The sequence below is a fragment of the Syngnathus floridae genome, chromosome 17, assembly GCF_059516105.1.
Source record: "Syngnathus floridae isolate MCC-2025c chromosome 17, RoL_Sflo_1.0, whole genome shotgun sequence".
NCBI classification, from domain to species: Eukaryota; Metazoa; Chordata; class Actinopteri; order Syngnathiformes; family Syngnathidae; genus Syngnathus; species Syngnathus floridae.
In genome coordinates, this window is record NC_142429.1 from 5,903,583 (window position 1) to 5,916,451 (window position 12,869).

Consider the following 12,869-nt stretch of genomic DNA (forward strand, 5'->3'; position numbering starts at 1 on the left):
AAATGAATTATAAAAATGACGGTGATCTTCGGGTTGCGTTTGGATGACGTAGCGTCGATACATATGGAATCATTCCGGAAAACACGCCTTGGGGATGTTATTGAAGAGGCAATCGGAATGTGTGGAAATCCCTCCAAGGGTCGCGCTGTTCATTATCCGGCAGCTCAAGCTGACTGTGTGAATCCGCGTCGATACGGTTCGACATGGTTTCGCAACAGTGGCACGGCGTGAAATTCGAACGGCGTCGCGCGACGGGCTCGGCTGGCCGGCCCCTTCGTGCTTCTGTTGCCAGGCTGCCACGTTGAATGAGCCTTTTGTTTTACACCCGCGCAGACAAGATGGAGGTGTGAGAAGCGGACGTTTGGGCCCCTTTTGGGATTTTAGCTCAAAATATAAAAGTGTGGTGAACTAGACAAAATGAAGTTTTGATTAAAGCTATCAGACAGTTGTTGAGTTGATGTAAAATTGACTTTTTAAGGATTTATCGATAAATTGTCTAACGAGTAGAAGCGTTTGAAAAGTGAGTCTAAGCAGGAGTACTTATGCGGTATGTTTTTTTTTTTTTTTTTTTTTTTACATAGTCCCCAAACTTGCCCAACCGCCTCCTCGTCACAGACAAGGTTGACTTTACGTTGTATTTCTTCGCTTCTTATCCAAAAAGTTTTGTCTAACAAGAGTTCCGGTGACAGCTCAGCTTCCTGCGGGAATTCCACTTGGAATCTGCAGGCTTATTGAAAGTCCTCCCGAGGGAGACGCAGGAGACTTGGAGAGCGCACGCTGGTGCCCAATTCAATGTTAAAAATGGACATTTTTTATGCAATGTAAAGCAGATTTCTGCTGTGGAATTTACACGAGAGAACAAGCCCCAATCAGAAGCAGAGAAGCGAGACTGATTTTTTTTTGAAATATATATACTATGGTATATTATACAGTAATCGTTTATCATGGATAATTGGTTCCAAAAACCACCCGCGATAAGTGAAATTCGCAAAGTACGGTCACCAACAAGAAGTACTGGGCAGGCTAACGAGTTAGCGGCAAGATGCTAATTCGCAATCGTGCTAACACACGAAAGCAGACTTCTAAAGGAATGCAAACGAACATTTGGAGCAATACTACATTGTCCTATAGGTTAGACACGTTTCCTCAATTTAGAAGTTTTATTTTGACTTTTAAATGCTTTTCTTAATTTGGAAAAAAAAATCTGCGATGTCGTGAAGCCGCGATAAACGAAACGCGAAGTAGCGAGGGATGACTGTATATATTTTGTAAAAATATCAATGTTACGCTATCCGATGGCAACAAGTGGAGGTGTTTTTATTAATACATATTGAATTATTAAATGAAAACATTTAAATGTAGATATCCGCCGCCTCTCTATTCATTGATATCGCAGCCTTCATAAGGGCAACAAAAATCACTATGCTGAATTGTAATTAGCATTTAATGAGCAGAGAAGCCGGGCAGAGAGGCAGCCAATTATGGCAAATCGCCACCAGGCAAAAATCAAGCGTTAGACTTCTCTCTGCACACCGTCGCTCTTTGTGCAATCTCCATGTGCCAAGGTAAAGTGTTAGGAGACGAAGCGAGGAGGCGCTTCCCTCGAGCGTTTGTACATAAAGTCGTCGCTCCCCACACAGTGAGAAGAAGAAGAATAAAATATCAACAACACCATCTCGCTCACATAAATAATGCATTGTTTGGAGCGCTCGGCGAGAGAAGTCGACGTGACATGGCAGAAACGCTGCCGTTTGTTCCTGCTCTTACACTACAACCAGAGTCTTTTCACACTTCTGTCAAGAGTTCATGTGACATTGCTCTGTGCTACTGCCACATACAAAGAAAAAGTCAATTATTGATACCCGACTCCTCGCTCGCCAACAAAAGCAACTCGATCTCATGACATCTTTTCTACAGGTCAAGCAAAAATATCTTTTTTTTTTTTGAAAGGATACATGAAATAACTACTGTATATAGTGAACCGCCCATTTATTGAGCAACCATGTAATTTTGTCCAACAAATGTCTGCTAACCTATAATACCAAACCCTATTGACAAAATTCACAGCTACTGCAGCAAGTGGATCTAGAAAACAAGCTAGCAATTTTTTATGTGTATGTGGATTAGGGCTGTCACTATCAATATTTTTAGAATTGATTATGCTATTACAGGGGTGTCAAACTCGTTTTTTTCGCGGGCCGCATTGTAGTCATAGCTTCTTTCGGAGGGCCATTATGATTATCAATCCAAATAAATGTATGAGCACCTCATATTATATACAGTAAAAGCTACAAAACAAACTGACAAACAACTCGTTTTCAAATCAGACGAGTAAAAACTGGTCAACTATTTAAAATAAAGATATTATTAAAAGTGAAGACAATTCGCAATTCTAGCAATGACACACAAATTTGATGCACAATTTGTCGTCGCGGGCCACATAAAATGATGTGATGGGCCGTATCGGGCCCCCGGGCCTTGAGTTTGACACCTGAGTGCTATTGATTATTCAGTCGATGAATTGGATACAATTCTATAGTGCATGAAAGGGTATTACAAAACCATTTCCCCTAATTTACTCTTTATTTTGTGTTGTTTAGTGATACAAACTACCACTGAAATCAAGATTTGGAGAATTCTAAAGTAAAAAAAAAAAAAATCTCTATTATTAAAATAGTTGTCGATTAATTTGATAATCAATTACTTGTGGATTAAATTTGATGGCTGCAATGTGGATGACCTTTGACCTCATCCCGTTGGACTATTACTAATAAAAGCCTGTATCTACCGTCAAGTGTCGTGGAGAAAAAGTTGAATCCTGCGTGCGCTGTGTTGCGAGTGCTTCATCTGAGCAGTTGCACATAATGGATGCCGTTTCCCCCGCATGTCATAAAGCTGACATTCACTCACTTTGACTGCAGCCGGCGAGCAAGCAGGCGAGCGTTTTTCAGGGGCGCGGCGACCAAACGTCGGGAGCTCTCGGCTCGCTGACCCTCTTCGTGACACTAATGTTCATTACCGGCTAATGCGAGCTCAAGTTGCCAAGATGGCAGCCGCTTGTTATTCGTCACGGCGGCTTCACGACCTGTAAATAACACCCGTTGTCAAAAAGCTGTGTCAGCACTCGTTTTCTTTGCGTGTTTTTTTTTTTTTTCTAAAGCTGCTGAGAGATAAATGGAATGAGTTTTAAACGGCGTCAACACCACGGGCACCAGCGGGCCCACAAGGCGCCGCGGACATTTAGAACGGGACGCAATAAGCTCGATTAAGCCGGTAATGATGACACAACGGCCGCTTAAAATGACAGCAGAGGATCTGCGAGAATTAGACTTCTGGTGCCAGTAAAAGTTTGTGGGCCCATCATTTTCTGATCACACTCACTTTGACACTCCACTGCAGGCAAAAAGACATACTTGGAGTTGATTCACGGAGCTCCATTAAGGGCTCGGAGAAAAGCGCAAATTTGACATGTGGAAATGCGACAAAGGCACTCAAAGATGAGGCGATGTCATTAAAGTGCTGTTCGCTATTTGTCGGACTGATTTATTCATGCGAAGGGAAACGGTCCACTTCCAGCCCATAGCGGCATATGATGTTATATTGACTTTAGTTTTTAGTTTTGGAGCACTAAAAAATTTTCTGGCACTACGACAATTCACGCGTATTCTAAATTATCGTGACATGACATCCTTTTGTAATGATTCAATTCCCATACCATGAATTTAATATACAACATGACTTATTTTTTTACCTATAAACATGACAAATTATCCTTTTATCCCAATTTTTTTCTCAATGAATTTTTTGTCTTTTTTTTGTCTTCATTCTAGACCACAATGTATTTTTTAGAGCTGTTTCATTATTATTCTACTTCCACACTTACTTTACAGATGAATTGTGCGCCGGCATGGGATGCTCCTGGCGGAAAAGCCTTGTGGAGACAGGTCGGCTTTCATTTACCCGGCCCTAATCTTGCATAAAGCGTCTTGACAGGGGAGGGCCGAACGACTACGCACACAAGCCGCAGCCGCGACAAGACAACCTGAAGAGAAAGAAAAAGAAGGCGCACGGCAAACAAGTCAGCCAGCAAACCTCAAAACATGGGTGACAGCAAGGCGACGCGACGGCAGCCGCTCGTGATGAAAAGCAGGGAGCTGAAAAGTTTAATAGAAAATACAAGTGCAAAAAAAAAAAAAAGCACTCTCACTGACTATGGCCTAAACTCAACTCTTGTCATGAAATGAGGTTAAAATACTGTTATTATACTCTCTTATTTAGATTTATGAAACTTTAAGCTTTATAACAGTCATAGAGACAAAGAAGAGTTTTACAACTAAGTGACATAAAATAACTTGTAAGTATTGTCTGTCTACATGTGTGGCACCATTTGTATTCAGATATCCATTGCTGGCGCCCTCTACTGGTTAGCGGTGCCACCGCACTAAATTCCACCAAAGGTATTTTCTGTTAAAACACTTTGGCGTATCGCTTTTATGTAGTTGATACAAGACTGCCTAAACTCTCCACGACCCTCCCGGGGGTGATGCAACTTTGCCGAAAGATTCGAATTTCATCTTTTACTACTGCGGAATTATAACAGGGGTTTCTTTTTATTAGTTTGAAAAGTTATGATAGATATTCAAAGTCGTGCCTGTGCACTTACAAAAGCAATTTGTGTCAGACAAAGAGTATTTTGTATCTTTTTTTTTTTCTCGGGCAATTTAGTCACCATGACGACCAGGGGACAAGGTAAGGTGTTGCGACGAAGCGAGTTGCCATCTTAGCAACCTTTTCAGCCTCTCTAGCTATTATTTAATAAATAAATAAAAAAAAAAACTTTGTGACTTTGTGAGTGTGATTGTTGCTGAAAACCATCCAGCGGAGCGTTAGCAAAAGCGTGCTTTCTGCACTAGTTATCGTTTCATCGGGAATAAAAACTTAGTGACCTTTATGCTGTGCGCCGCTTTGTTGTTCTTGTCAGTGAGAATAAAGGCAGTTTGGTTCGGTCCGTTTCAGTTTGTTTCACACTGTACAGAAAAAAAATGGGAAAATGACTACAATGTTTGGGGGCGGAGCTTGGGACGGTTGGTGGAACTTTTGAGGTCAGTGCACACTAGCTAGGACAAAATCCAATCTGTATTATTCCATTTCTTGAAGCAACACCTCAATGTTGTCAGTCTTTGGGGAAACCGCAGGAGGCCCGTGATCACACCTGCCGTCTGGCCACTTAAAAGGTAAACTTGCGCAATCACCTAAACGGCGTCCCGCCGAGCAACATGTCAACTCGTCTGATCGCGGGAACGCGAGGTGAGCTAATGCTCCTATCAGCATCGCAGCACGACAGCGATGGCCAGTTACTTGGTTGCAATTACCTCCACTTGCCTCGTACCAATTGCTAATGGAGGGTTTGTTTGCTTAATTCAATTAAAAAGCGGCAGCGAAGAAACTAATTACGGGGCGGCCATTTGTCGAGACTGCAACAGAATCTTGGCCTACTTTTGCATTAGCGCCATTTAATTGAACTCCTTTTCAACCTTTGATTGGTCGAGTCTGAGCACGGTTGTGTGGGAAAAAGGTAGACGTGAGAAGTAACTAAATAAAAGTACTTATTTACTATGGTAAGAAAGTAGATGATTTAAGGTAGCCGCAGATTGTTTAAAATGCACAAAGTCAATCCACCAGCGCCTCGTTATTATTTCCCCTGTCAGTTACGGTCCGATTGGCTTTGAAAGATTCATGAGTAAAGTTTGCGTGTTTAATAATTCAGAGATGAACCTTTGAGAAAGCTCCACCTCGGGCTTGGCGCAGTCGGAAAATGCTGCACCTCGGGCTTGGCGCAGTCGGAAAATGCTGCTTTTCCGGTCCGCATCTCGGAATAAATTGTTGATGCTTTAATCACCGGCCTGATTGGGAGTTTTTGTTTTCTTTTTTCTTTCCATTGGTGTGGACAGAGAATTTTTGCCATCAATAAAGTTTTTTTCAAAAAAGCGCTCTATTCACTCTCTTCTCAAACCATCAACATTCGCCCTCGGGAAGCCGGGATGGGCCGAGCGTTGGAGAGTGACGGCGGCCGTGTAGCGGGTTGCGGCAGTGCAAATGTCAAGAGTTCGTCACGGTGCGACGGAAAACATTCGGGAGCTCCTCGAGCGAGCGAGAACCCGGGAAATCTCGTCAGTCTTCTGCGGCACCCGGCGGGGTCGAAGCCAACGGATTGCTCCAATTACAGCCGGCCTCACGCACGGCAGTCCCCCAACGGACAGATGTGACGCGCTGCTGGAGAGGACTCGGAGTGCCGAAGGCCAATGGGCGTTCCCTTTCAACCGACAAACTTGGAGTCTAGTAGATTAAATTCAGATCGCCACAATGGAGGTGATACCTAAAAGGCACATTCGTGCTACTTTTAAATTTAATTTGCTTGTTTTCCATCATCGTTGGTGGCTGTAATGTCTCTGCTTTCCAGGATTGTGGGGGTTTTTTTTCCCCGAAAGCCCGGATGATGATTGTTGGCTCGGCAAGGCTGACAGAAAGAATGACAGTAACTAAAGGGGCTTAGGTAAAGGTCATCTGCAAAGAGAATCAATTGGAAGCAATTGTTCCTAAGCCATATTTCCGGCCCGTGAATCTCCGGGCAGCCGAGAGCTATGCTTGGACTGGGGCCTAAATTGGCAGAGACAAGTGCGGCGCACCGAGTCGGGAGCTCCGGGAATCACCTTGTTAATTGAGAGGAGCACTTGAGAGATTGACTAATTGATCAAGGCCTCAGCCGAGGTGGATTATTCATGGCTACAACATCGCGGCGGGAGGAGCCTTGTCAGCGATGATTCATGTGCCTCTTCAAGAGTCGTCTCTGCGGTGTCTTTTGTTCTAAGGTGGGGGGGTAACATCACCCCCCCCCCCCCCCCCCAACTCGCCTTTCCCTCTATATCAGTATTAAAAAACGGTGAGGATGCTGTTGATAGCTTGCCACAAATGATGCAGTGTCGGGTGTGGATGACCCCCCCCCCCCCACCTCGGCCGCCCGGGCCCTCCGTGCATCGGCGGAGCCCGGGTGCCGGCGAGATGTATGGCGGTGCCGTAATGGAGGCGGGCGGGGACCCTGAGTCGGAGCGGGAAATGTCTCCATCACACAGATCACGCCCCAGTGTGTCATCGTCTGGGAGAAATGAAATGTGTTGGTGTTGTGCTGAGGATTATAAATGAAGGGGAAGGCTGAAATACGTCGGACAGGGAGCCGGGATGACGTCTGTGGGATGACTGAAACGCTGGCTACAGATTGGAGATGATGATGGAGGGAGAAAAGTAGCGAGACGGGAAACTAGTTGAGGCTAAATCAATAGCACCGAGCAGTCATGCTCATCCTTCGGTAAATCTTCAAATAATTTTCTAGACGGCTGATTAGAGAAATAATCGGCCAACATATATATACCGTGTATGCAAACTACGGTGCTTTCCGTACAAAATCTTACGAATGAAATATGTCATCTTAAGTCATTCACTGCCATGCCAGTAAAAATGACGTCTATAGACGTCAATGGCAGCGACTAGTGCACATGTTCAAGCAAACCTGCAGTTTCCAAGGAAACCGTGTATCCAGCTTTGTTTTGGTTTTGTTCTTTGCTTTTTCGGAGTGGCGAGCCTCGCCAGAGCTTGCTGACGGCGAGTAAAAACCAAGATAAAAAAAAAATATTTAAAAGTGTTGGCTGCATTTGTGGAAGAGGAAAGAGAAAGGAATGGCTTTGGAAAGTGTGCCTCCTCCTGCACCGCTTTTGGGCGGGGGGGGGTGTTAAAGACCTCATTCCAGGTGCGTTCCTCAGGTTCTGTTGAACGATGACACAAGGTGACGAAAATGACTTTCTACTGTGCCGAGCGTCAAAGTGACATGTGCAGGATGGAGCGGGCGAGCCAATGAGAAGCCAACTCATTACTGCACGTCGGCCACGAGGGCGACATCATCAATCAGCTCCTCAGCTTTCCCGATCGATACCGTGTCATTACCTGTTGGCGCGCCTCTGCATACTCAGAAAGATGGAAGGGGGGAGGGAAAGAAAAGAAAAAAAAAGAAAAGACCCGGGGCCTCTCTCTCTCTCTTTCTCTCTCTAGACTTATTTACGGCACCATTTGTTTGCGTCGGGTCACAGGTGCTGCTAAAATGGACCGACCTCAATTGAGTGGGCACCGCTCGCCTCTCGGGGGACGCATTTGACCCGCAAAAGCGAGCGTTTGGAATTCAAGTTGACGCGCAAAGCAAGCTGACGCCGACCCACTTTGAAGTGTGCCAAGGTCAGACTCACAAACAACAAGGCGGCTACAACATTCCTGGTGCGGTCACTAAACAAGTTCTTCGACAGCTAAATATTACTTAGCAACAAGTTGAAAGACCGAAACGCGTTTGTTTTTATGACACAAAATTACCTGATCATGAGGATTCAGGGATCCCGTTAGGGTTGGGATTAGGGGTTAGTGACCTTTGGGTTAAGGTTAGGTGCCCATTGGAAAAGTATGGACATTTTCAGGGATTCAAAATTGGACTCCAACACTTTTTTTTTTTTTTTTTTCATAGCCTTGGGGGTAGGGGGGGGGTTATTGGCCTTATTTCTAAAAGGCTCACGGCCATACTACATGCAAACAACAAGCACCATCATAATCCAATTGTTGATTTAATAGCACCCTGGCGGTGTCAATCAAGTCTGTATAGAGGCTGATTGTTTGCTACAGCTCGTGTATTGGATCTCATTAGACTGTCAGCGTGGCCACGGAGGAGCTCTTGACTGCCACAACACTGCACTCTGCTGGTAAACAAACTTCTCTCTTTCTCTCCACACAGACGTGGACTGACCTGGCATCGATGTCAAGTGGCTCCTCTGTAGAGCGTGAGAGCAAATTTGCATGTGGATCAGGAGGTGTCAATCATCTGTTTGCCTGTGTGTGTCTGAGGAAGCAAAGAACAAGAGGAAAACAATCAGAATTAAAAAATGGCCCATAAGCGAGTTTGAAGCGTGAAAGTCGTTTTGCGCTTTCACAGAGCAAAGATTGATTTCATTCAAAATCTTGCAAAATTCTCAAAAGAATGCGATTCACTCCAAAGAGACTTATAATGCATTTAAAATTTCCTTAAGAGGTCGAAAGCGTCAGGGGTAAGATTTAGAGAAATGTCGAGCCTCGTCCTGGCAGCCAGTTCACAGCATGAAACCTCAGCAAACCTTTTGGCGGCTATGACTCACCGCGTTTAAGAACCAAATTCGGCTAAGCAATGAGGTCTTTTTTTTCTTCGGGGAAAAAAAGTTTCCCTGTGGAGCTGCTTGAACTAGACCACAAATAGTGTTTTCAGTTGAGTGCACCTATATATATATTTTTTTTTGCTTCACAGGATCAAAGTTATCGTGAGTCGCCCTCCGGCGCGATCGGAGTAACAATGTGAAGACTGCTTTTTATCTTCACCTTTTCTCTGCTCACTTTGTTTGGCCTGGTGCCTCTTGCAGATGGAAAGTGGACCGGGTGCAGGTCCAGTTCCTCGCCAAATGTTTTTTTTTTTTTTTTTACTCGCCAAGTATTGATGCATCCATTATGGCAAAGCCCCGCGCTCTTAATGAAATGTGACTGGTATCAAGCGGAGAGCGGCCTCCTGGCGAAACAGCTGTTTTTGCTAGAATTAAAGGGGAAGTAGCAGGTGTCACCTCGACGCCCTCCGTGGGGGACGCACCTGCTTGACTTCATCTGATCCAAAGTGCTTCAGACAGATTACCGGTATGAGGTGAGCCAATCTGGCGAGTACGTCTCTTTGGGCTCTCACCCAGAGGGACACCATCCCTACCACCGACTCAGAGGAAACACCGTGAGCCGACCTGTAGTCACTCGCAAAGTGTGTGTCCGTGTGTGTGCGAGTTCCGGGAAGATAATTGTGTGCGGAGAAAGCTCCCGAGGCCGTAAAGGCAGCTTGTTTCGAGATGGGATGATTTCACAGGACGTTTAACTTTACACCTCTCATTTGTTACCTCTTCAGGGTATTAGCGAAATGTCCATTAAGGGGAATTCCAAGGAAATGTGGCAACCCCTTCACCTCCGCCTTCACTTTATGGGCGCGTCGATTGGCCTCGGGGTGGAAATAGCAAAGCGGCTTATGGGGTCGCGGGGGTATTAGCGTGGACATTGGACGGTGCTGGTTAAATTCCGAGTTGTTCTTACGGAAAACCAATTTTCGCCATCGGCGGTAATGGAAAGTGAATTCATCCATTCCAGGCACAAACTGTCGCCATCATCCAAACTGCAAAAAGGGAGTTTGCCATTTTTAAAAAGCACTTTTGGACATATCTGTTACAATTGTTTTGTTTTTTAGCAAATGAAAAACCAAAGCGCTCAATGTTTTGGGGCACATTTAACAGCACAACCCCAAACGCAAATTTTTATGTTTAGTTCAATTTAGGTCAATTATTTACAAATATGAAAATGTCTTTCATTTTCTTTCTAATAAGTCTTTTTTAAAAATCGTATGCGCCGAACACAGACTTTAACGATTCTTGACGGCTCCGATTGTTTAGGCAAAATCACTCGGCTGCGCCCCCTGTCGTAACATTTGTTTTGTGCGGCGACAATGCGTTAATTTCGTGAGTCATCAGGCAAAGGGGCTGGCAGTTTACGCGGAGCTGAACTGTGTTTAATTGGATTCTAATCCATGGCAACACCACCGCAGGCTTGTTTCCATCTTTTATTTCAGCGGCACCTGGAGCGTAATGGTGCTGATTACATCCCACCCGCGGTTTACCCCTCAATGTCCCCCGCCGCCCCCTCCCGGGGGGCACTGTCACGGTCCAAGCTGCCTTGAGCGACCAAAGTGATTTTTCTTTTGTTGTTGTTGCTGTTGAGGGTCAAAGAGAAAAATGTTCATATAAACCTAATTAATTGTTTACCACGCACAGAGTCCAAACAGGCTCCAGGAAAGATTCTCATTCGTAGAGGCATAACATTAGCGATTAAAAGTAAATTGAAAAGACAAAAAAAAAACTTGGCCCAGAGGAACTGGAAAACAGAGCAACTCATTTAAGGCTGGAAATAATTTGCTAACTTTTTTGTCAACTTTTGCTCACAGAATGTTTTGTTGTGTCAATTAGTTTCAATGAAAACACACATGACTATTTTTATATGCTTGTTACACTGTAAGAAAAAATATTTGGGGGCAAAAAAAAAAAATCACAATTATTTTGAAAAATTGTTCAGCCCGAATAAAAAGTAAATGAATTGACCATATGATGTCCCCTTTTAACTAGTGTTGCCATTTGACGGCAACAATATGTAGAGCGCCTCAGGAGGGTGTAAGCCTCCTCCCGTGTAAACATTGCCAAAAGGTCGTGAACAAACAGCGGCAGACCTCTGACCCTCCCGGCATCTTACAAGCGCAAACACATGTGAGTAGAACATCGCCGAGCCCCCAGCCCCGCGCATCCCCCTCCTCCAACACATACACGGACAGAGCTACACAAACACAGCATCCGCGTGGCTGCCAGGGGCTTTATTTTCCCAGCATCACGTAGAGAAACTAATGGAGCATGTTGGACCAGCTGAGACCAGCTCGCTGCATCTTATCTTGAAACACTGACTTCTGTTATCAAGCGGCCGCAAGGTGTTTTAGAGCCAGAGCTGCCGTTTTCATTTTCATTCTTATGACAAATTCTATTCTGGGGGCCTCAGCATGCCTGAAATCTAGTCAACTTTTGTTTATGCCGGAGAAAATATATGCACGAGCGCATTAGCGGAGTAACGGGGCGGCGGGCTTGGGGGCATCCCCCCCTTTGAAATACGCTCAAATTATTGACTTTAGTGTATTTTCCAGAGGATTTTCTTTCACATTTGCATCCTACAGGGACCACACACTGAGTCGTTATCACCATTTCTTGAAGAATTTTGAGAGAGATATCCTTGCCCCCCCCAGATGCCCCTCACCCTGCCCCCAAGGCAAAAAAAAAAAAATCCTAGCTCTGTCAGTATACAGGCTTTGCAGCATCTGACTGCCAGGGGGGGGCTAAAAAGATGGCTTCTTAAATAACTCTAGTGACTATGAGGGTTTGCACGTACCGTTTCAGAATACTGAGCGAATCTGGGAAAGCCTCCTCACGTCATGCAGAGAGGAACAGTCTACAGCCAGGATATTTGAATTTCATTGTGCTTGACATTTGATAATGGCGTCGTGCGGCTTTCCATTTCCGAAGGGTCCGTATCATGTTTGCTCAGACTTTTCACTCTGCTGGAAAAATACCCACACAAAAAAATCAATGACATACAAAAAAGAGCTCAACTAACACAGCGGTATCGTGAAGACAAATCCAATTATTGTTTTAGCTTTGCATGAGGAGATACTATACATATCAATCTGCCCTCTGGGAACTGCTATTTACATAAAGCTTGTGCCAACAAGGAGAAATAAGGTAAACTAAATGTCGCTGTAACAACCTTGAGTCTATTTATTACAGTTGTGCATGCATGTGGACACGAGGCTATAAAACATTTGCCTTTTTTTGTTTTTTTAAACCTTTGAGCAATCAGTCTCGTGCAGCTATTGAAATTATGTAGATTATAAACTAGATAATTTATACACTATAGTTTGAAATAACATTAATAGTAAAAATTATGAGTAATTAATTGCTAAATTAAATGTAATGCTCTCCATAATAACACTAATTAAATGACATCTTTAATTTACATAGTTTAAATGACATAACGTATAACGTGTTTTTCAAATAAATTCCCTTGTGGTTAAATGAGAAATGTTTTTGATTGAATTAAATGACATTATCCCAACGTATTTTAAAATATGGAATTTAATGACGTTTTAATTTAAATCTTTTTATTATTGTATTTAACGAACTTGATAATTTTGT

General features: G+C 44.0%; 1 protein-coding gene and 1 long non-coding RNA gene across 7 annotated transcripts in view; one reads left to right on the plus strand and one right to left on the minus strand.

The window, feature by feature from the left end:
* The window catches only part of LOC148383919 (uncharacterized), a 36,710-nt gene extending 31,792 nt beyond the window's left edge, over window positions 1-4,918 (plus strand). Inside the window, exon 4 of the mRNA XM_088358893.1 lies at window positions 3,891-4,918. Coding sequence (XP_088215019.1) covers window positions 3,891-3,970 — 80 coding nt within the window. The 3' untranslated portion in view covers window positions 3,971-4,918. The remainder of the gene's footprint in view (window positions 1-3,890) is intronic.
* Window positions 1-12,869, minus strand: part of LOC148383915 (uncharacterized) — a 151,146-nt gene that overhangs the window by 137,234 nt on the left and 1,043 nt on the right. For 5 of the 6 annotated variants that reach the window (XR_015853575.1, XR_015853574.1, XR_015853577.1 and 2 more), the window contains exons 2-4: window positions 12,067-12,235; window positions 8,837-8,929; window positions 3,884-4,042 (exon numbers count right to left, since the gene is read on the minus strand). This is a non-coding gene — a long non-coding RNA (uncharacterized LOC148383915). The remainder of the gene's footprint in view (window positions 1-3,883; window positions 4,043-8,836; window positions 8,930-12,066; window positions 12,236-12,869) is intronic. The other variant, XR_015853578.1, reaches the window with a different exon arrangement.